General features: G+C 38.1%; 1 protein-coding gene across 1 annotated transcript; it reads left to right on the forward strand.

The window, feature by feature from the left end:
* The first annotated feature begins 668 nt into the window (after positions 1 to 668).
* RNF32 (ring finger protein 32) lies at positions 669 to 25,282 on the forward strand. Its single transcript, XM_032237775.1, has 8 exons — positions 669 to 757; positions 1,302 to 1,587; positions 5,804 to 5,946; positions 7,898 to 7,930; positions 11,455 to 11,579; positions 12,804 to 12,912; positions 19,525 to 19,692; positions 24,452 to 25,282. Exons 1-8 carry the CDS (start codon positions 734 to 736, stop codon positions 24,689 to 24,691), a joined length of 1,128 nt encoding a protein of 375 aa, XP_032093666.1. The 5' UTR covers positions 669 to 733; the 3' UTR covers positions 24,692 to 25,282.
* The last annotated feature ends 22 nt before the right edge of the window (positions 25,283 to 25,304 follow it).

Below are 25,304 nucleotides of genomic sequence, written 5' to 3' on the forward strand. Positions count from 1 at the left end.
CCCCAGGACACTGCAACCGTCATAAATATGAGTCATTTGCCAACTATCTGAATTTTGATCACATGACCATGGGGACGCTGCAATGGTCCTAAGAGTGAAAATCGGTCATAAGTCACTTTTTTTCAGTGATGATGTAACCTTGAACGGTCACTAAATGAATTTTTGTAAGAACTACCCGTACTTTTTTTTTGTCCAAATCAATAGCAAATATAAACTCAGAATTGGACCTCTCTCACAAGAACTTTTACATTACAGTAATAGGTCACTAAGAACATATGTCAAAGTACAGTCCTCAACTTGCAACCACTTATTTGGTGACTATTATCAGACTGAATGTAAAACTCTGTACAGATAGTCCTCAACTTAAAATCATTTGTTTAGAGATCATTCCAATTTACAACAGCACTGAAAAAAGTAACTTATGACCGATTTTCACACTTAGGACCATTGCAGCGTCCCATGTTCATATGATCAAAATTCAATCCCTTGAAAATTGGTACATATTGTATTTATAACAGCTTTACTGTCCCGGGGGCTCAATTGTGTTTGTAAGTCAAGGATTATTTGCAAACACCAACCATATATTTTAATTGCCATGCTGTTTACAATATTCAATGTTTTTAATTTGGTGGGTTTTTTTGTTTGCTTGTTTTTAGGATTGTAGTAATTTGGTACTGCACAGAGGACCTCTTTGTATATTGAAGATGAAGAAATTATCACTGCCTCCTGTTCCATGATGCAAAAGAAATATTTCAAGGTGCACAGATCGTCTCGTTGTAAAACACATGCTAAGAAAGAGCTTTGAAAATAAAAGCTTTATAAATAGGCCGATTTAATGCATATAAAATATTATCTACTGCTATAATTGTTTTAATGTGCAGTTGCTTTGGAAGGGAGAAGTAGCCTTAGGTTTTATTTTTAATTACACTGAAACAAAATATGTTTAGGCATGTCAAACTTTTATAGTTCATAATGAGTTTATTGCACACAATAATTATGGGTTCAGTAATTAAAAGTTTAAAATTGCTGCTATTTTATTTAATATAAATGATAAATCAAAGATTTCTTTTTGCCTTTATATAAGTTGAAGTGGGATGTGTCAAATATCAATCTTATGTTTCATATTGTGGTAATTGTATATTAGTAAGACTTCAAACATGGGAGTTGTATGGGCATAAAGGTTCTGTCAGGCTAAAAAAATCATTGGCTAAAGGCTGAATTTCTTTTGTTGTTTAATGGGCTGTACATATCATTCATATATAACAGTAATTTATAAAAATAATTATGAAACTTTATTTTAGGGGAGTTCCTACAAACCAGAATCTGTAGTACTTACTGCTGTGGCATTACAAGATCATATTTTACATGATCTCCAACTGCAACATCTTTCATTAGCAGATCCTTTAAAGTCAAAGACATGGAATAAAATAAATAAATATAGACCTGTGAACAAAGAGAAAATCAAAGCAGTTATAGATACTGGATTAAAACAAACAAACAAACAGCCAAACAACCAAAATAACCCACAAAGCGAAGATCCAGAAAAAGAATATGTTCTTGATCCAAGTCCTCAGCCTCTGACTTTAGGTAAAAGCTTAATTTCCCAGTCTCTTCTTGTTTGATTTTAATAAATGTTTAATGCCTCTTGGGTATGGAAGGATTTAGTGGCATATGAATTTAATAAATAAGTAAAGAATTACTTATATTATAATAAATAGATACTTTTTTCCATATGGCACAATAGCATCACAATTTATTTAAAGAGCTGCTCATTCTTACAAGTAGTTTTCTCTGCTTTCCTTTTCAGCTTCCATTTGCAGCAGATAAATATTTCCTGGAAAGTTACAAGGGGGAGGGGGGAGACAGCAATTACTGTACTTCTTCTTTGCCTAAACATTTTGGATTCAAAATTTTTCTATCTGTAAGCATTATATAAAAGCAACTCAGTATAACTTATTTTGGATGAGAACATATACGTATGTGAACTGGATGAAGAATCACTAACTAATTTTAAATGATTACAAAAAATAACAGTAACATCATTAACGTTAAAGACATTGCTGCTGACTATGTCATTGATATCACATTCTCTCTTTGCATTCATAAAAAAAAATCTGAGAAACAGTAGGAATATATTGCATTAAATAACCCCAGAAACTATCAAAATCTGGTGAATCTATCTTAAAAAGTAATGTCACCAAGTTAAGGAGAATTACTTAGAGAATAAATATTTTCTTTTCCCTGGTACCTCTTGATATGTATGTAAATTGATTTTCACTGTGATCAATAGCAAAAGATTTTACCATAGTGCGAGCACAAATATTTTTGCCATTAGGAAAGAAAGTCTTCATACAGAAAGAAGCGAGTCTACTACCCAGTGAAACTACATTAGCACCATCTAGAGTTGTCTTCTACTATAATTGGGATACGTACTTGAGCAACTGTTGCTTTTCCAAAAAAAGAAAAATTAATTTACTAGGCTGGGCATAGTTTTTTTATTAAAAAACAGACCTTCACCTTTAACTACCCTTTGCTCAAAAATTTACAGGTTGTGTTTTTGTAATGATTTGGGGGCAAATTCATGAATAATGCCTGTAGCTAAACACCCAGCTTCAAATCAAGAAACAAGAGACTTACTGTATTATATTATTATAATAAAGGAGATGGATGCATAAGCTTCCTGCCTGGGGAAACAGGAGGGGCAGCGGCAACATATTATACTGTCATGAGATAATAACATTACATGGTCTGACTAATAACTAGGAAGAACTACCGAGCTGCTACTTTTACACTTTTTACATTTATGTTTACAAGAATTTTCATCCTTTAAAATCAGTAGTAAAGATCTCTGGGGAGGTAGTTTGATGCAACAGTTGAGACACAGGATAGAAACTAGAAGACGGTATATTACCGTCCTTCCTTAGGCAAAAATCCATCTGGTTAAGCTCCCCCAACCCCCCTGGGCCAATACCCCGCTCTCAGTCTTGGAAGAAGGCAAGGGCAAATCATTTATGCAAAACATTTTTTTTAAAAAACTTACAGGAACTTGTTAATCTAGAAGTCAAGATTGATTTGAAGGCAAACACACACAAAAATAAATGAATTGAGTCGAGGTGGCGCAGTGGTTAAATGCAGCACTGCAGGCTACTTCAGCTGACTGCAGTTCTGCAGTTCGGCTGTTCAAATCTCACCGGCTCAGGGTTGACTCAGCCTTCTATCCTTCCGAGGTGGGTAAAATGAGGACCCGGATTGTTGTTGGGGGCAATATGCTGACTCTGTAAACCGCTTAGAGAGGGCTGAAAGCCCTAGGAAGCGGTATATAAGTCTATTGCTATTGCTAGTTAGGCAACACTTTATGGCATTGTCAAGGCTACCATCTCATCCCAATGTGATTGGCTTGCCACTCACTCCAGCAGAAGAGGCATGCTGTGTCCATCAAAAAATTTCAGCAGGCAGGGTCCATGAGATGAGCTTTTTCTGCCACGGCCTCTGCTCTTTGGAACAACATGCCTCTTGAGATGACATCTCCCCCCACCCTATTGGCCTTCCAGAGGGTCCTGAAAACCTATTTCTGCTACTTGGCTTGGGTCCCTGATGAGGGCATCCCACTCTGGACTTGGTTAGAAAATTAGAATCCCATCTCTACCCCATTTGTATAATAGTCCCTTTTTATCCTGGTTTTGTTGTTATTAATTTTAAAGTTTTAATTGTAATGCTTAATGTTTCATGATTTACTTGTGTTATATTGTTGTTTTATAACATGTTAAGACTCAGGGTTGCTTGATAGTGAGCTAGGTGGCATATAAATTTAATAAATAAGTTATCTCCTTCTGCCTCCTGTTTTGCCTCCCAACCATTCTTTTTTTTTTAAAGCAGCATGTTTCTGTTTCAAGATTTGAAACCCAAGCTCTGCAGTCATATAAATAGTTAGGCAGATGTAGAAGATATATTTCTGTATAAATGTGCTAATGCACATTGGTATGTTGCAGTGACGTGCAGTCAGGGGAGGCAGGGCCTCACCACTGTCATCATGAAAAGAAAAAAAAATTAAAAGGAAAAAGGCTGAGGTAGTTGCTGCCAAAGTCACAGTGGATGACCCTGCTTAGTGCTTAACTGCTTAAAAAAGCCTCTAAAAAAGTGCCCTCTACAGGAGGAGGTGAGAGAACCACGTGCCTCATTTAGTCTATCTTTATGATCACTTGAGCAGAGTTAAGCAAGGGTTAAAAGGCGAAAAATTACTTATGTAGATGAGGCGCGTGGTTCTCTCGCCTCCTCCTGTAGAGGGCACCTTTTTAGAGGCTTTTTTTAAACAGTTAAGCAGAGTCATCCATTGGGGACTCTGGCAGCAGCTAACCCAGCCTGACTTCAGCAGCTCTTGCCTTTTTCTTTTTACATTTTTACATTTTCATCATGGCAGACAAGAGCAGAGCTGAAATCCTCTGTGACACAGCTGGAAAAGGTATGTGGGTCGGAGGGAGGAGGGAGGAATTCAAAATTAATGTAATTTGTAAGTAATTGTATTATTGTAAGTAATTTGTGTGTGTGTGTGTTTTACCCGCAAACGGGACGCGTCCGCTCTGTGGCGGACATGGTGCCGGGGCTTTAAAGTCCTGCTGCTGTGTCCACCATCCCACTCTATGGCGGATATGGCGCCGGGCTTTAAAGCCTTGCCACCATGTCCGCCATAGAGCAGGACGCGTCCCGCCTTTATGGTGGACACAGCGCCGGGGCTTTAAAGCCGGGGCTGAACACCCTGCCACTGTGTCCGACATAGGGCAGCTTTTGCCCGCTTGCCTCACCAGCCATAAACCTCACCGCATGTCACTGGTATGTTGATAATTTAACTGTTTGCCTATGTCTACAAACTGGAATATTTGATATACACTGATGGAGGAGAATGAAGTTGCTGGGAGTTGTAGTTCAACCACATTCAAATATTCACAGATTTCCCAGCTTTGCCTGTTGGAACACATCATTGCAGAACATTTAAGAACTATTAAAAGCCACTCAATCTTAAAACATTTATGAACGTGCTTTAAAAAATGCTTTGTTTACCTATTTTTATAATAAATCTACTTGTTCATTGAGTGATTATTTTAAATCTAAACCACATCTATTCAGATAGATAAACTCTTGGTTTCTGGGAAAATTAAAATGACCAAATTAGTATTTGTCTTAAAAAAAGATACTACATTATGAAGTAGTTTCAGTGCTGAAGTGGGAAAATAAAAACAATTAAGTAACAAAATAGGTTTTAGAATCTAGAAAATAAGATATTAGGGTGGCCTGTTTAATTTGTTTATTTTGGGTTTTGCTCATTATCGCTCAGCCCTGCAAACATTCTTTCAGATAGAAACCCCAGTGTGGAATCCAGAAGTCTTGGTTGCCTGAGAAAAATGTGACATACCTGTCAAATTCCTCTGTCATATGGCACATCTGCTTACTTGAACAAGGGGAAGTAAATTTAGTTCCAATTCTGTACAGCATATTGTGCATTCGTACCTGGGAGTATCCCTTTTACACTATGAAATGCCTTTCTAAGAGATATGCAGAAGATTTCACTGTTGATGAAATAGAAGGTTATGCTAATATACTATGAACGGATGAAATATGGATGTTTCTGTGCATTTGTATATGTTCTAGATTGTGTCATTCTTTTTCTGTCAGTAGTGATTCTTGACAATTATTTACAAGAAAAAATAAATAAATAATAAAATAAATAAATAATTATGCACTGCAACACAGAAGATCCTATATTGAAATAAATTAAGAATTAATTTCATTTGCTGGACTTTACATGCAGCTCAGAAATTTGGATTGGTGGAGCTTCCTGATGTGCCATTAACTCTAGACGATTGGGAATATGTGAAGCAACGATCCATAAAGCAAGGAGATTCTGTTCAACCCTGTGCTATATGCAAAGAAGAATTTGCCCTTCAGCCACAGGTATTTTATCTTCCTCTTTTAATATTATGGAATAGTGATAGAGCTTAATTTACAACTGGCTGCTTAACAACCAGTTCCAAGATGCCCAAGAACTCTCCATTCCAATCATTTCACCACATCTTAATAGCTTCTGCAGTCATGTGGCCACCTTTTACAACATTTTAATAGAATTGGCATTTACTTCTGGTTTCTGGTGAAACTTCATAGTGAGCAATTGGTTTCGTCATGTTTGCTTAACAACCATGGTGTTCATTTAGTAACCTCAGCACTCATTTGCTGCAATAAAGGTAATTTCAAGTAAAGCCATGTGATGACCCACTTAACAGCCATCGTGACTTACAACCATAATTGTACACTCAACTACAAATGTAAGTTGGGAACCCCCTGTATATCTGGTGGAACTGGAAACGCTGCAATTTTCAACTTTTGAAGAGATGTTTTCAGGTATATAGCACCTACCTGCCAGACATTAAAGCAGCTGCTGCTGTTCCAGTCAGTCAGTCAGCCACAAAATTCCAGATTGAATCCAAAGCATCTCATAGTCCTAGAATCTGGTAAAACAGAAAAAAATTACCATTGGGAAAAATGAAATAAATTAACTTGTGTTTTAGTCATATGAAGTTGAGGGTTAGGGGTGGTAGTTTGTTATGTGAGTTGCTAATTTTCAGAGAACCTTAGACTTTCTTTTACCATGAATATGACATAATAAAAGCCAAAAATCCACTTACTCATCATGAAATCTCCAGAACCGTAAAACCTATAAACCTGAAATTTGGCACATATGTTCCTCTTGGCTTCTAGGTGTTCGCTAAGGAAGGATTTTTTTCAAAATGACAGATCATTAGTATTAGTATAAACACACTCTGATGCAAAATCGTTCTACTCCCCCTCCCCATCTGAAAAAAACTCTGTTCCAACTGTCAGTTGCCTTATATTAACACGCTCTGATGCTAAGGAATTAGACATTCTACTCCCCCTTCCCACTGAAAACAACTCTGTTCCAACTGCCAGTTGCCTCACATTCCGTTACCTCAGTTCAAATTGACAGATGTTCCACTCCATCACTCAGGAGCGATCTGGGGCTCCTTACAGTACTACTCACCAGAATTTTTAGATTTAGATTTTAGATTTTATTAGTATTTGTAGGCCGCCCTTTTCCCTGAGGGGACTCAGGGCGGCTCACATAAAATCGGGGAAGGGGAATACAGACGTTAAGATAGAGACATATAATAAAATAGTAAACAACATACATTCATCATTCGGGAGGGGTAACTATCCTTGTCCCCAGGCCTGACGGGCGAGCCAGTTCTTAAGGGCTGTGCGGAAGGCCTGGACGGTGGAGAGGGTGCGAATCTCTACGGGGAGCTCGTTCCAAAGGGTCGGGGCTACTACTGAGAAGGCCCTCCTCCTTGTAGTTGCCAGCCGACATTGGCTGGCCGATGGAATGCGGAGGAGGCCTAATCTATGTGATCTTATTGGTCGCAGGGATGTAATTGGCAGAAGGCGGTCTCTCAAGTATGCCTTGGATATTCCTTGGTGGAAGGAATATCTATGCCTTCCACCTATGGAAATTCTTTCCACTTTTTAAATATTATTTTCTGCAGCTATCAGAGACAAGGACTTCAAGGTCCATCTGTTCTAGGAAGAAGATGGTCTCAGGTATTCCTAATATTCAGGAACTCATGATTCACCTTATGTCCTTGGCTTTTAAGGTGCCAGCTTGTGTCTTTTTCCAAAGCATTTTAACAATCATAGGTTTGGGGGTGGTGGGATAATCATGCAGTGCTTACATATAAAATGTAATAAAAATGTAGAAAATGTAATTAATACTAATATGTTCTTTCTGCAATGAAAGCTTCTTTTTATTGTGTGTTTAGTAATTATAGTAAAATTGGAGGGAATTCTTGGATAGATTGAAATCTCAAAATGGTGTTGTTGTTTTTCTGAACAGGTGTTGCTCTCTTGTTCTCACGTATTTCACAGAGTAAGTAAACTATTCCTCTTTATCAATTAATGGCAAATACGTATCCTGCCAGTCTTCTAAGTTGCACATTATGGAGCTAATTATAATGTGAAATTTTATGTGTAAGAATACATCTGTTGCTTTTAATTGTGTAATTAAAAATATATTTAGGATATTGCTTTGAGACTATATTTTATCTTAAACAGTATGATTGCATATGGAACAACCCTGCAAAACTCATAGAGAAAAATGATTCAATAGATCAAGTAGAAATAATCACATATCACAAAGAATACCTGATATGTCAATCAACTCTTTGGCTTGTAATGTTGATTAGAAGCATTGGAGATATTTTTTGTATGGCAGTGCATCCTTTCACATGCAAACCTGCATATGGAAGGACAAAAGTAGAAATAATCATTTTTTTTTCAAATATGCACTCAAAAGGTTCAGTTACAGTGATGGCCACTAAGCTTTTATACCCAATGTCCCAATGCTTTTTTTCAGGAGGCAACTGGACTTCCTTGTTTTTCTTTGAAAACATTTTGCTTCTCATCCCAAAAGCTTCTTCAGCTCTGACATCTTCAAAGAAAAACCAGAAAGTCCACTTGCTTCTTTGAAAAAGCACCTTTGGGACAACCATGACCTGGATGACTAAGAATCCATATAGACATTTTGTATCCAGACTTAGCACAGAAATTTGTAATTTTATAATGACTCAGAATAAGCAGCTTGCAAAGCACAAATGCATTTAATGGTATTTTATGAGCCATGGTGGCACAGTGATTAGGGTGCAGTACTGCAGACTACTTCTGCTGCCTGTAATTTGGCAGTTCAAATCTCACCAGGCTCAAGGTTGACTCAGCTTTCCATCCTTCCGAGGTGGGTAAAATGAGGACCCAAACTGCTAGGGGTCATAGGCTGATTCTGTAAATTCTGCTTAGAGAGGGCTGTAAAGCATTGTAAAGCGGTATATAAGATTAAGTGCTATTGCTATCAAATGGACATTAGCTGTTTCAGTCAGTCAATGCTAGGGTCAGAACTGACTTAGGCATCTATTATACTAAAGTTGCTTGGATCTACTCTGGGTTGCTATGACTGGGCAGGTGTTATAGAAGTGGGTAAACCACTATGTTTGGTTATCTGGAGAGACTTTCACCTGTTAGTACAGAGAAATTCAGAGATCCTTAGGTTAGTGAGCTTTGTCATCTGATTCTGGATTCAAATGTTCCCTGATTGATCAAGTCCTTCTGTGAGGTAGTAAATGCCTCTTTGTAGGAGGTGGTGGTTACTACTGCCTTGAAAGAGACACAGGTCCATCCCTGTGTCATTCTCATATTTGGATTCAGCAGTGTTGAATTACCTTTATTCAATCTCTAACCTTCCACTTTCAGGGAAGATTGGTAAAAATATGGTAAATAGTTTCAAAGGGCTCTGGGGAATATGGATTATATGGATCTTTTTCAGTCATGTTTCAGCCCAGGTTATAATACAAAGACGGTATTGGTTGTGCTTGTGTTTGTGACCTCTGGATTCCTAGCATGCAGGGTTAGACCCATCTTTAGATCTCTCAGCATTTTTGATACCATCAATTATGATAACCTTGATCAGTTTACTAGTAGTGCAAACACTATTTTGCAATAGTTTTTCTTCCTCTAGGGCTGATTTGTCTCAATGCTGATGTGGAGAAGAAGTTTTAGCTTCTGTGTGCAGCTTCAGTGTGAGAGGTCTCAAGATTCTTCTCTCCCTCTCCCTCCCTCTTCCTTCCCCTCCTCCTTATTTAACATATATATGAAACCATTGGATAAGGATATATTAGTAATATCAACATATTTGTTGTTAGTTGCAAAGTCATGTCCTAACCATCGCGACACCGTGGGCAACATTCCTCCAGGCCTTCCTGTCTTCTGTCATCCCCTGGAGTCCACTTAAGCGCACGCCTACTGCTTCAATGACTCCATCCAGCCACCTCGTTCTCTGTCGTCCCCTTCTTTTGCCCTCAATCTTTCCCAGCATGAGGCTCTCCTCCAGTGAATCCTTCCTTCTCATCAGGTGTCAAAAGTATTTAAGTTTCATCTTCAGTATCTGGCCTTCTAAAGAACTGACCGGTTTGATTGCCTTGCAGTCCAATATATTACTATCAGTATAGCATACATCAGTATATCAATATATCAGGTTAAAATATTAATATATTGTTATACATCTCCCCCCATGCCTGGAGAAGTAATGGTGTCAAGGTACTTATCAAGTGCCCGGAGGTAGTAAGGAACTGGATGGGAAAAACAGGCTGTAATTCAGCTGTAGCGAGTAGCTTGGGATTTGGGCTTCCTCAGATCCAGAGATTTTTCATTGTTAATTCTCAACAATTTCCCCAAGCTGAGTTGGTTTGAGAGTTTTCCTGAACTCATAGCTCTTGCTTGAAGACCTGGTGACAACTCTGGCTAGGAGGAACGTTTGCTCAAATCCATCTTATGTCCGTTCCTGGATAAGGAGTGTCTTTTCACTTAGTCACTTCCCAACTGGATTTTTACAATGTGCTTTAATATGGGGCTGCTCTTGAAAAATATTTCAACTGCTTCAGATTACTGTGGTGTTCATTTTGGATGCACCAAGTTTGACCAAATTACATCTTTTGGATGCAATGTGACATGCTTTAAAACCATTTATGGCACATGGCCAGATTATTTGCAGAACCACCTATCTCCAAGGTCCTCTGCTCACCCACATATCCAACCGGTGTGTTTCAAGGATACTTGTATTAAACAATATCATCTGGGGTGATGGAGATGTGAGGCATCTGCCCTATGGAACAACCACCCCATATGAGATTTGGATGCCCCCAATTCTTCTGACTTTCTGAAAGGTTGCTAGCTGAGCCCCATATAAGCATCGTTTATACAGCTGAGCTTGTTATAAAGTGCCTTGATTATTGTATTATGATTGTTTTAATTATGAGGATTTTGGTTTCAATTTTAGATGCTTTATTATATTATTTTCATTAATTTCTGTTATCTGTCCAGAGTTTATATGTAAGATAGGTAGCTATATAAATTTTCTAAAATAAATAATCATATACCCAAATACCTTCATAATTAGTTAGTGTTGAACTAACTTCTGTCCATCTATGCATATAAAGATAAACAAGAATGTTAAACCTGCTTTTAGCATAGAAATGAACCCTCAGAACAGATTTACTATATTACTTGTTTGTGAAGTTCATCACTCCATACACACACATACACACACACACACACACACACACACACACACACACACACACACACAAACAGTCAGCCAGTGAAACAGGTTGCCACATGGAAATGTTTAATTTTTCTTTGCTAGAGTTCTTCAAATAGTAACTGGATGGTCATCCACATTTTGTGCACAGAGTATGGGATAGTACTAGATGACCTCTAAGATGCCTTCCATGATGCTATTGTCTTTCCTGAACCTATAAACTCTGGACACATAACTTTTATATCCATAAATCTTGGAGAGGAGCAAACTAAGTTCAAACAGTTACAACCAATATTAATTTTTTCTAGGCATGCCTGAAAGCTTTTGAAAGATTTTCAGCTAAAAAGAGCTGTCCAATGTGTAGAAAAACCCAATATCAAACACGAGTAATTCACGATGGAGCCCGCCTTTTTAAAATAAAATGTGCTACGAGGTAAGAAAGACTGGCAAAAAACAAAGTTCATTTCCCAAAAGGGATATGTTGAAATGTTTACATGCATGAAAAGTACTGTATAGTGATGGAATAATGTAAGTGATTGGCTAGGTTTTAAAGCTTTAAAAAAACTCATCAGCACATCCAATAATTTGAATATCATAATGTAATACTTTCATGAAAATGTTCAGTTTGAACTGGAGATTAACATAATATTTTGGTCTCATTATAAGTAATGCTTTTTTAAATATACTCCAACCATGTGGTACCATGTCTTTGGTTAAATAGGGGTGATGCGAGTCCTGAACCCACTTTCAAACTAGTGACCCACAAAAAACTTATTTTTCATGGTAATTTGGGCTAGGGCAAGTAACACATCAGCATTTTTTCACATATCTAGGAAATACTTTAGATATGTTTAATTAGTGTAAAGAATTATTGAACTAAAAGAAAATAGATACATCAGCATTGGACCATCTATTCTACTAACAGGTGAACCTGCTATGTTTCCAATATACAGGTAGTCCTCGACTTACAATGATTCATTTAGTTACCTTTCAAAGTTATAACACTAAAAAAGTGACTTCTGCACGTTTTCATATTTATGAAAAGAGGCTTATGACCATTGCAGATTCCCATGGTCATGTGGTCAAAATTCAGGCGCTTGGCAGCTGGCGTGTATGCATGATGGTGGCAATGTCCCAGAGTCATATGATCATCTTTTACAGCTTTCTACATGCAAAGTCAATGGGAAAGCCAGATTCACTTAACCATGTGACTAACTTAATAACTTCAGTGGTTCACATAACAATTGTGGCAAAAAAGATCATAAAATGGGGCAAAACTCATTTAACTATCTTGCTTAGCAATGGAAATTAGGAGCTCAGTTGTAATTGTAAATCAATGACTATTTTGTACCTAGTTAGATAGTGACCAAATGAGATGGCATCAATTGTGCAGAGGAAATATATTGAAAACTTACTCTTTGAGGCAAACTCTGTTGAAAGTGGTCATGCTTTTTCCTTCATTCTTGCTTGCAAAAACTGGAAGCAGCCATAAAAACAATCTTCTAGTTTTGAAACTGATTACATTCTAGTTTCAGTGGTGTTGTGTTGTGTTGTATAGTATAGTCTTTATTGTCATTGTACAAAATAAATACAAAGAAGTTGTGTTGTGTTATGGTATGTTATGATACTCAAAGACTCTTTTTTTTTTATGCTGCAGAATTCAAGCTTTTTGGAGGGGACATATTGTTAGAAAGTGGTATAAAAATCTGAGAAAAACAGTACCCCCCAAAGATGTGAGATTAAGAAAAAAATTCTTCGAAGAAAAGGTAGGAAATTTTCACATTTCAAAATATATTGCAATGCTTGAGAGCCGAGGTGGCGCAGTGGTTAGGGTGCAGTACTGCAGGCCACTTCAGCTGACTGTTATCTGCAGTTCAGCGGTTCTAATCTCACCGGCTCAAGGTTGACTCAGCCTTCCATCCTTCCGAGGTGGGTGAAATGAGGACCCAGACTGTGGGGGCAATATGCTGACTCTGTAAACCGCTTAGAGAGGGCTGAAAGCCCTATGAAGCGGTATATAAATCTAACTGCTATTGCTATTGCTATAATGCTAAAAGTCAAAACAAACTCAGTGCTGGTCAAATCCGCAATCAGAACAAAATGGCCTGTCTTTGTTCACAAGCCATCAGAGTTCCAAGTAACACCCCCAACAGAAATAAAACTCCAAGGCAGGCATCTGCCTCAATGTTCCATTGTCACATTGGCTGGAAAAACCCGAATCTGAAAGTTTCCAGGTTTTCCCCACCCAAAAGAAAGTTCAAGTCCCTGCCCAGAGCCCCATATGCTAGTTTCCTTCTTCCTCCACCCCATGTTTAGACTAAAGCAACAAGATCCACTAAGCTTTTAGAGTCTTGAAAATACCAAGGAAAGTATATACAAGTAGTTCTCAACTTACAGCCATTTATTTATTGACTATTCAAAATTACCACACTGAAAAGGTGACTTACAACCCGTCTTTGCGTGGATGACCACTGGTCATGGTCATAGGATCAAAATTTGGCACTCAGCATGCATTTTTGTTAGTTGCAGTGTCCCAGGATTACGTGATCACCACTTGTGAACTTCCCAACCAGCTTCTGAGAAGCAAAGTCAAAGGGGGAAGCCAGTTTTATTTAACCACATGATTCACCTAACTATTGCAGCTATTTGCTTAACAACCATGACAAAACAATAAAATACAGCTTTAGCTGTACATATTGCTACAGATTTAGCAATCACCTTGCTTAACAATGGAAATTCTGGCCTCAGTTGTGGTTGTTAATTGAGGACTACCTGTAATTCATTTTCTTCCATATACTGAGTGCATATGGTTTCACATATGGATTAGAGCCAGTGAAGGAGAGCAGCTAAAGTGTCACACTACAACCAAAGAGATCCAGGTTCAACTTCATCTTCTGCAATGGAAACTCACAGGAAGCCTTGTGGCAGTCTCACACACACCCAGCCCAATCTCTTATGCAAGGACATGGTAAATGAAGGGAAAATGCAATGGAAGCCTCTTTGAGCTTCTGGAGGAAGACTGAAATCTAACAAATGCATAAGAGAACCTGAAATGAATAAGAGTCCTAAAAAGGTGAAATGTGGGGAGAAAGTTTAAAAGCTCAAAGTGTGCCTTCCTTCTAGCTTGGTAGATGTATAAGGTTTATTATTACCTCTCTTCACGTCTGCAGAGGTGAAAAAACACTTTCTCAGTCTCAGAGACCATCTCTGTTAATAATGTGACTCCTGTTCATTTTTGAACCAATTTCTTTATTTGTCCTCAGATGGTCAAGTCTAAATCTAGCTGGATGTTTTGCTCTGTTTCTGCAAGGAGCCATTTGGATAGCCATTGGGAAGCTATTTCAAAAAAATGGAACTGCTTCTAAAATATATTGCTGCCAAGCCTCAGTCCCCATCATCTTCCTAAAGTGGGAAATCATTAGCAGCTTTTTCTAGATAAAACAACTTATTTCTAATTGTTACAATCAACCAGTGGAAGCTAATATTGGGACCAAAAGCCATTAATTTTATTGTAATTCAGTTTTGAGTAAACATGCATTGGTCCATCTGGTTTATAGGCCGTAAGAAAACATTCAAGGTTTCTAAAATATAAGTTTATTTTCTCAAAGGACAGCACAAAGTACTCAGGGTTGCCTCTAGTTTTTTTTAAAAAAAGTATTCATTGATAAGAACATATATAGCAAAGGTCAAATTTTGAGACAGATAAATTCCTAAGTTAAGTCCTGTGAGTTATCATTGTTGAATCACTAAATTGCTTTATTATATAAATCAATTAGAACTCTTGCTAATTTAGATCAAAGGAAAAGTTATTCTAAGCAATTCATGCTAATTTTTAACACTAACGTCCACAGAGAATGAAATGCTGCTGAATTTCCCTGGGTTAGATAACGAACCTCTTTGATTGTTAGCTATAAACAGTGCTTGTATATGTCATCTAATTGAGCCCAAAAATTTATTGCTATAATTAAATCTTTTCAAATGCATTCCATTATCTTCACTGCAGCTTAAAAAGGCAGCTATTGTTGCTTGAAACAAGGTGTATTATTTATAAAATGGCACTGCTCACTCTTTCCTCACCATGTGACTCTTACCCAAAGTTTTTAATTTAAGTCTCACCAAACAACATAATGGTCTAGGAGTTTGTTTAGCCATTTGACTTCCTTTATCACATAGAGATGGCAAACATTCTGTTGCTAACTTGATGTGGCTCCAGGCAGCAAGCTAAGAGGATATTAAACTAGTAAAAGCTTATCAACTGATTCATTGATACGCTGTAAATTCCAGGCTTTTCATTTTACTTTTAAGTCAACACATTAGTAAGCAATTTGCTGACATCAAGATGGATTGCTTTAAAACAGCTCCCCTTGGCAGACAAAGTTCATTTTGATGCTTTTGTGTGCATCTTTATTTAATCATGTTCTTGGGCGTCACCTAAAACCTGTGACTGATTGTGCTTTACATACAGCTAAAAATATTTAGAATGCCTCCACTGTCATATGGTTTATGTTGAAAAGCACAGAGGTGACAAAGGAAAGCACTGAATTTGGATAGGGAATCATTTCAGAACAGACATTTTTTATGGAAAGTAAAATTTCTCCTTTTAAAAATTGCAAGTGCTCTTTACACTTGTTAATTTTTTTAAAAGAAAAAATAAATGGTTTTAATGTCTGTTCCTCTCCTTCATGGGAGGAAGGTGCAGGTAGAAAAATGTGAGTCTAAAACGTACAAGTTTTAAAACAGAAAGCATGTTGTATTTATTCTTAACTGTACACCACACACCCATGTCTAGAATTTAAGCAAAGAAACAAAAAACAAGTCAGAGGAGAAAAAAATTAAGGATTACTCTAACTTTGCTTTCTGCAAATGTCTCCATTTCTTTATCTTACCTGAAAAAATAAAAAGGAAAGGAGAATGCTGCAAAGCCGGTTCCCCTACTTTAAACACAGACATCCTATTGCTGCTGCAAGATACAATATCAGAGCACACATAATTCAGTAGAGGTCGGAAACGATAAGCAGCAATAAAAGTCATGAAAGAACTCTGGAGTGTTTCCCTGATGAAGAAATAGCTTTAGAAGAGGGAAGCTACACAGCCTATATGCCATCTAAGTGAGTCAGATATTAATATCAAATACAGGTAGTCCTCCTCGACTTACAACAGTTCATTTAATAACCGTTCAAAGTTACTGAAAAAAAGTGACATGATCGTTTTTCGCACTGAGCACTTTTGCAGCATCCCCATGGTCACATGATTTACTTTTGGATGATTGACAATTGACTCACATTTATGATGGTTGCAGTGTCCCTGGGTCATGTGATCCTATTGTGTGACTTTCTGACAAACAAATTCAATGGGGAAGCCAGATTCATTTAACAACTGTGTTACTAATTTAAGAACAGCCATGAAAAATTGTAAAATGGAGCAAACTCAACTTTACAACTTTTTGTGCGCTGAACTGACAGTAATGCTGGTAGCAACCCACTCCTGGATTGAGACTATTGTACAGCTCATTCTTGATAAGATATGTGCAAATATTTGAAAAGAATGCTAATAAAATATTCAGTACAGAAACAATTACTAGTAGCAAAAGTGTGGGCACCACAGAGCATTGAAGCTGCATTCCTTTTTTGTGTGCATACAATGTGTACAAACAACACACATCAAATCAACCAAGACTTTACTTGGGTGATAATGGCATCATCATGCCCCAATTCATGTAGCTCATGACTGAACTGGGCACACTGAGGTTACCTAGAAGGTAATAAAAGCATCTGCACAAACAACTGAAGTACTGAGACTGCACAATATCAAGTAGAAAACTATTGCAGGTGGTTCCAATGTGCAGTTGTCTGTGAATGAATATTTGTGTATACGTGTGCATGCATACATTTGTTCCCTGACTAAAGAAGGGCCAAAGGTCAGTTGCAGTGAAATACTTTGCATGCTGGATTCCATTTTTAGCATCCCTTGCAATATGTGTGTGTGTGTGTGTGTGTGTGTGTGTGTGTGTGTGAGAGAGAGAGAGAGAGAGAGAGAGAAGAGAGAGAGAGAGAGAGAGAGAGAGAGAGAGAGAGAGAGAGAGAGAATAAATAGTAGAATAACTGGGATGATCCAACACAGTGTAAAATCAATTGTTCATTATTATTTTTTAAATTATATGGGGGAAGTTGGACTAATGCATGCGTCTTTGAGGATGCTTGTTCTTGCCAAACCTTTAAGTCTGAAAACCCATACATTTCACCCTTTCCTTCATACTGAATTTTATATAATCCTTATATAAATTTTAAAACTGATTAACATCCATAAACATGGCAATTTTGTGTACCTTAAGTTAAACTTGTGGACCTAGTCGTATTTTTAGTTTATCCACATGGAAATAAACAAAGCCACATGGCAGCAATTCTAGCAATTTATCTTACAGAGATATTGTAATTAATCTGATTTAATATCCTCGTTAAAGAAATTCCTGTTGAAGTTGTTCTGAACTCTTACAGTGACTTTTTAAGTTGTTCAATCTCTAAATTTAAATTATGTAACATGCTACGTGTTCTTTTTTCCGAGAATAACGCCTATAGCTGCACTTAACATTTATTGCATCTGTAGAGCTGCATAGTACATGCTGTACTGTTTACATGTAATCTATACCATTTAAGTGAAATGATTGATCTCAAACCAAGTAATTAAAAATGATCTTCCTTTTGAGATACTTGGTAATAATTTTGAATAATTTGATGCATCCAAAAAAATGAGAGTTGGCATTCTTTTCATGGAGCATATTTAGGTCTCATTTCCATGTACTCCAAGGATTCAACCCTATAGGACAAAGAGCAGGAATAAACCAATAGTGTATATGACCAGTATTATCTCAGTGCTCATGCAAGATATTTAGGAATCCAAAACAATGTATTTTAATCCCAATTCAGCACTTCTGTTCTAATCTAGCACACAGAAAATATGCAGGAGACCCACAAAAACCACAATATTTCCAAATATTGAAAATATGCTTAGAATTTAATCCTAGAAAGTGCATTTTGAAACAATCTCACAAAACAGCTGCCTTCAGGGGACCCAGTTTGCAGGGAGAAATTGACAAGATCTGGGGAAGAAATGTGCAATGGAATAAAAAAAAGTCTATTATATCTGATTAAATTAGGTTTAATTCTTAGAGTGGAGCCACCCAAATCAGTACAGAAGGTTTTAGTGAGTTACGTTAATTATATTAAGTTTTATTCTCATTGGGATGCAATCTAAAACTATCATTTGTTTAGATGTTTACAATATTTTTGCTGAAAATTTTTAAAATTATCCCAACATGAGATCTGCCATAGAATCAATATAGACCCACAGAATCAAGCAAATGATCTAGCTTGATTTCTGTGTCCACTCTCAAAATCCAAATGTAGAAGGGGAACAGATCATCCTCAACGTACAACAGTTCATTTAGTTCAAAGTTACAATAGCACTGAAAAGAGTGACTTATGACCATTTTTCACACATAACGCCTATTGCAGTATCCTCATGGTCACATGATCAAAATTTGGATGATTCATATTTCAATGGGTAAACCAGATTAACCTAACAATCTATGTTACTAACTTAACAGCTACACTGATTCACTTAATAACTGCAGCAAAAAAGGTAGTAAAATGGGGCAAAACTCAGTTAACAGATATCTCACTTAGCAACAGAAATCTTGGGATCAATTGTGGTCATAACTCGAGGACTACCTATAGGCTAAAGAAATAGTGAGTGAGTTCAATAGGCCTGAAGATACTTGGGAGAAAAGAATAAAATGGAGAAATGAGTATTGAAGCAGCCTGTATCAAGTATCTCAAATGTGTCCTTCACTACCAAGCAAATGAGCAGGATATTTAGAGTTTAAAAAAGCATGAATTATATAATCTATTGTAGAGCTCCACTTGTTAAGCTAGTAATACAATTTAATTCCCCTTCTACATTTGTATTTTGAAAGTGGACACAGAAATCAAGCTAGGTCATTTGCTTGATTAGAACTTTGAAAGGGGTTATTTGTTTCATTGTACTATTTGATGCAGAAATGAAAACAACCACTACAGTTTTCCAGAGTCTTGCTTTACAATCTCCTAATAGCAGATGCTATTATTAAATAATTTTGGGATTTTGGCTTCAGCAAGCAAATTTTGCTTGTTGACACTCTCCCACAGGCACGGATCCACTCTATGCAAATGCAAACAGAGAGAGAGAGAAAAAGGATTCTTATTAAGAGTTGTTTCACTTGAGCCACAAAAAAATCTTTAAAATCTTACAAAAGTGATAGATTTTGATAAAATGCTACACGGACCCTCTCTCTCTCCTTTTTTTAACCCATTAATAGTAAAAATGTTTGTCTCATCTTCCAGCTGACTGAGATTTGCCAGCGATTATTGAAATCCTACGATACTTGTATTGACGAATTCTTCTGCGAGATAGATTCCACTGTAGCTGCAAGTCATGAAATATTTCAGCAACTAGAGGAAAAGCTCGGTCCAGAGATACATGAAGTTGAATGGGAAAAAATTCAGATTCAGGTTGGTTTTTGAGTAAGCAAATAATCAAGCTCTCAAAGAGCACCAAGTAGAATGGTATGTGGTCACATCGTCTTATGTAAATTCTAGCTGTGGTTGTTAAGTACAATGTTGTGTGACTACAACTGCAACTTCCTGCCAGCTTCTCCACTGCCTTTGTTTTTTTGGAAGGGGATGTGGAGGTTACAAACCATGTTCATGTGTCAATGGGATGCTGCAACCAACGTAAATGTGCATCAGTTGCCAAACTCCCAAATTCTGAAAGAGAGAGAGAGAGAGGGAGGGAGGGAGAGAGAGAGAGAGAGAGAGAGTGAGTTAGTTAGTTAGTTAGTTAGTTAGTTAGTTAGTTAGTTAGTTAGTTAGTTAGTTAGTTAGTTAGTTATGGCTACAATTTCCAAGACTGATTGTAAAACTAGCACCATACTAACTTTGAACAATTGCTGAACAAGCATTTTGTTATGGTCTGAGGATCCACAATGGTTACTAACATAAGTTTGTGGCTGAATCGGGAGTTAGACTAATGCTGTTTCTGATTCAAGTCTACCGTTCCTTCCATTAAATCACATTTGTATATAATGCTGGGTATTTTGCTTGCTTAACAAAGACAGTTGTTGATTCTTGCCATATACCCCAATTTAGCTTTAGCAGCACAGATGTGATTTTTACCTTACTTCAGTATTTTATTTTTGCTGTTCAGCTTTAATACTTTAATGGCCAAGAATTAAAACTGTAAACCAGGGTGTCAAGCTCAATTTTATTGAGGGCCGACGGGAGGGGAGGAGAGCTGATGTCGCAAGGGCACGACGTGCAATCTTGGTGCTCCGAGATTGCAGTCGAATTTCTGCCACTGGACGGTCCATTTGGACCTAAACCGTCCCACAGAGACAGTGATTGAGAAGGGCACCTCCTGCTGATCTCAGGGACACCGCAAAGTCCCTGAAAGATGCAGGAATAGTCCTTTTTTTCTGGTGACAGAAATGCAACTAATGAAGCTGCTGAAGTTGGGTCAGCTCCGGAACAGGAAGAAAGCGGAAAGAGAAAGTGTGTCAAATTGCTGAGGAAATTTTATTATTAGAGGAAGAGACTACCCAAGAAAAATTTTTAAGTTAAGATTGAAGACAGAAGACTGTAGGCGGCGAGATTGATCTGCATTGAACTTAGTGTGTTATCCAGTTTTAATTTTTTTTTCACTGATGGAACTTTTGCAGGGGCTCCCTATTTTTTAAACTGAATTGATTAATTATTTCTTCTTTTTTCACTTTTGCTTATACCTATTATCCTTTTTTATAATGCTTGATTTGATTGATTTTTGATCTCCATTTAAGGTTTTTTTTCTTTCAAGCTTGGAATATAAGGAAGATAATAAGAAGGATTATAAAGAGGGTTGTAACAACAGGAAGAAAAGCAGTTACACTGCCACTTAGAGGCTGAAGGCTGGATACATTGTTTTTTTCTTCTTTCTCTTTGGTCATTTGAGATTCAAGGTTCTTTCAGTTTGTTTACTAACAGTGATAGTAGGAAGAGCACAAGTTGTTTATACATGTGCCTTTTGGAAGTTCTATCACTAGCTATTGGAGGGAAGACAACATTTTGACTTGAAAGATAATAAATGAACCTGTTTGAAGTTTATTAAAATAGCCTTGAACCTTACAGTGGCAATGTCTGCAAAATTGAAAGAATGGCTCAGCAGGAAAAAGAAACTGTAACACTGCAAATGATTATGTTTGAAATTCAAAATCTATTAGTTGTGACAGAGAGAATTGAAAAGACATTGGAGAATATGGAAAACAAAACAGAAAAATCTGATGAAAAAACTGAGGATGTTTACCAAATGAAGAAAGTGGAGGTCAGAGTTCAAAAGATGGAAGAAAAAAATGAGCAAAGAGATAAGAAAACTGGATACTGACAACAAAGTGAGCGTGGTTGGTAATGGCAAGAGCAGAATATGGAAAGGGGAGATAGATGGATTGGAACTCTACCCCAGACTTTAAAGCACAGAAGAAGAGAGAAAAATTGACGGAGATAAGGAGAGAAATCTTGACAGAAGCACTAGCAATAACCAAAGATAAGCTGATGGAAAGAACAGATGTTGGGTTTCAAGCTTTTATGAGATACGAAAGGAATAACATGTTGCCAAGAGAAGTTTATACATGATTTATTAAGAAAGTAACTAGAACATTAATGCTACAAATGGCAAGAGATATAAGACTATTACTGGAAAGATACAGGTTGATGCAATGAAAATGTATAATAAAAAATTAAGCTAAATTTAGTTTACTAATAGTATATATAAAATGAAGTGACAATAGCTATAGTTAAATAATGATTAATAATGATAACAATACATATAGATATATTAGTTTGATAATATGAAATTTTATATAAACACATGGAGATTATGAGAGGAGGTTTAAAAGTTTTATTCTAGAATGTTATAAAGATGTATTGTGATTGGATGATCTTAGGATGATTTAATGGAATGTTATCATATAATCCTATTCTAGATTTTGAATATTATATATAAAATGATGTAAAAACAATTATAGTCAAATTAAGGTTGAGATATAATAATTGTGATATACATGAATATAGGTGAATTTAAAATATGCGATTTGATATGAAAAGCAGGTGGTGACTATGGAAGAGATGCATGGAAATACTGTAACCAACTGACACTTTTTCTACAATTTGTAATGGAAGATGTTTTTTTATTTTTATTTTTATGTTTGTCCTTGTTGAAAAACAAATAAATAAAAATTGTTTCAAAAAAATTATTGAGGGCCGCATCAGGGTTGTTTGATCTCAGGAGGGATGGGCAGCTTGATGTCACTCATGTGGGGGGCGCTTGTGGTGGCTCCTGAACTCCATTTTTAGTTGCAAGTTTCCTACAACTCTCTGCCAGTGAAAATGGAGCTCAGGAGGGCCGCCCATGGCGCTTGACAGCCCCATTGTCACTGGCAGAGATACCACGGGCCAGTCCTTTGCTGTTTCCAGGGCAGCCCAACGGCCAGATCTAGCTCCCAGGCCTTGAGTTTGACACCCCTGCTGTAAAGAGACCCCTCCTGAAGAAGCCATCGTTGGACCCAGCTAGTTTGAACAACTACCGGCCAGTCTCCAACCTCCCTTTCATTGGGAAGGTTGTTGAGAAAGTGGTAGCCTCTCAACTCCGACGGTCCTTGGAGGAAGCCGATTATGTGGACGCCTTTCAGTCGGGATTCAGGCCTGGCTACAGCATGGAAACCGCTTTGGTCGCACTGACCGATGATCTCTGGAGAGCCAGGGATGGAGGTCGCTCCTCCATCCTAGTGCTCCTTGACCTCTCAGCGGCCTTCGATACCATCGATCATAGTATCCTTCTGCGACGGTTACGAGAGGTGGGAGTGGGCGGCACCGTTCTTCGGTGGTTCTCCTACCTCTCAGACAGGTCGCAGTTGGTGTTAGTTGGGGGAGAGAGGTCGACCCCTAGGCCCCTGAAATATGGGGTTCCTCAGGGTTCAGTCCTATCCCCCCTTCTGTTTAATATCTACATGAAGCCACTGGGTGAGATCATTCGACGGCACGGGATAAAATACCATCAATATGCAGATGATACTCAGTTGTATCTGTCCGTCCCGTGCCAACTCAGTGAAGCGGTTGACATGATGTGCCAGTGCCTGGAGGCTGTCAGGGTCTGGATGGGAGTTAACAAGCTTGTACTCAATCCAGACAAGACCGAGTGGCTGTTGTGTTTCCCTCCCAAGAATTTGGCCAGTATTCCATCACTCAGGCTGGGGGGTGAAAATTTACGCCCCTCAGACAGGGCGCGCAACTTGGGAGTCCTCCTGGACCCACAGCTGACCTTAGAACATCACCTGTCGGCTGTGACCAGGGGGGCATTTGCCCAGGTTCGCCTGGTGCACCAGTTGCACCCCTACCTGAACTGGGAGGCACTCGCGACAGTCACTCACGCCCTCATGACCTCAAGACTGGACTACTGCAATGCGGTCTACATGGGGCAGCCTTTGAAGAGTATTCGGAGACTACAACTCGTCCAGAATGCAGCCGCGCGAGTGATTGTGGGTGCACCTCGGTACACCCGTGTTACACCTATCCTCTGTGAGCTGCACTGGCTACCAATCGGTCTCCGGATACGCTTCAAAGTGCTAGTCGTAACTTATAAAGCCCTTCATGGTATTGGACCTGGGTACTTGAGAGACCACCTGCTGCCAATTACCTCCCATAGACCCGTTAGATCGCACAGGGTCGGCCTCCTCCGGGTTCCGTCTACCAGCCAATGCCATCTGGCTACCACCCGGGGGAGGGCCTTCTCTGTAGCAGCTCCGGCCCCTTGGAATGAACTCCCCGTGGAGATTCGGACCCTCACCTCTCTCCAGGCCTTCCGGAAAGCCGTCAAAACCTGGCTGTGCCGGCAGGCCTGGGGTTGATGAGTTCCCCTCCCCTCTCGACTTGTATGGTTGTATGACTCTTGTGTATTTTAATTACGTGTATTGTGTTTGTATCCCCTTTTCCCCTTTTGAGTTGTTCGCCGCCCTGAGTCCCTCCCAGAGAAGGGTGGCATACAAATAAACTAAATCTTAATCTTAATCTTAAAACTCTATTTGTATTTAAAATATTTTTTAGTTTGTGAACAAATGAAGCATTTGAATTATTGTAATCAGAATTAATCATCCCAAAGTATAAAAGACATAATAAATTCATAGAAGCAGCTTTGGTGCTTTACATACACTGCATTCTCTGACCTTCCCAATCTTTTTTGTTTTAGGCTTTCCGACAAGATATTTCTGATTGTCCTATTTGCATTATGCCGCTCATGCAGCCAGCTCAGCTTCAGGATGGACTTTCCCCAAATGGCTATCAGTCATGTCCCCGTCAGACAGCTCTGCTCTCCTGCTCTCACATGTTCCATAGTACCTGTCTTCAAGCATTTGAAGAGTTTTCTTTACGGAAAAGACCTATCTGTCCTTTATGCCGTTCCTGTTATCAGAAGAAAATTCTCAGCTAAAGTTTAACAATTTAACATAAAATTATGAATATATTTGTAGGAGGCCTTAGTAGAAATAATATATCTAAATGTGTTTTAATTGCATTTCAGAGAGAGGGGGATACACAAATTATTTTTTTTCTGATGTGTGCACATGTGTGAAAACCTAGGAAGTGCTATCCCTAGACTTATTCCAGCCATTCAGGTGGGATTCCAGTTCTGTGTCACTTCCACTGAACGTTTGCATGCATGGACTGTCCCACAGGTGCCAATGAATTGTCAGAAAGGGAGAAAAGCTCCAAATCCCTGGAGAAACCTGGAGAACCAACTGCAACAAAACATTTCTTCATAAATTTTAAGCTAAGCTGAACATGTAATATTCCCTTCTCGTTTTGTGAGGCTTCTGTCGACTAAAACAAGGGCTCTGTATGTACCTATTAGCTAAAGGCAACAGAAAGAATAATTGATGCATTGTATAATGCTTTGCAAAGGTTTGTAATTCTGGCTAGTTTCCTGGTGGAAATCATTTTTGGGTGACCAATGTTCTTTATCTGTGTATTTGTAGCTACAGATCAGTGGTTCCCAACATGGACAGGGTGGCAATTTGATTTTTAATGGGGGCAATTTGAACCTT

The sequence above is a fragment of the Thamnophis elegans genome, chromosome Z (assembly GCF_009769535.1).
Source record: "Thamnophis elegans isolate rThaEle1 chromosome Z, rThaEle1.pri, whole genome shotgun sequence".
Taxonomy (NCBI): Eukaryota; Metazoa; Chordata; class Lepidosauria; order Squamata; family Colubridae; genus Thamnophis; species Thamnophis elegans.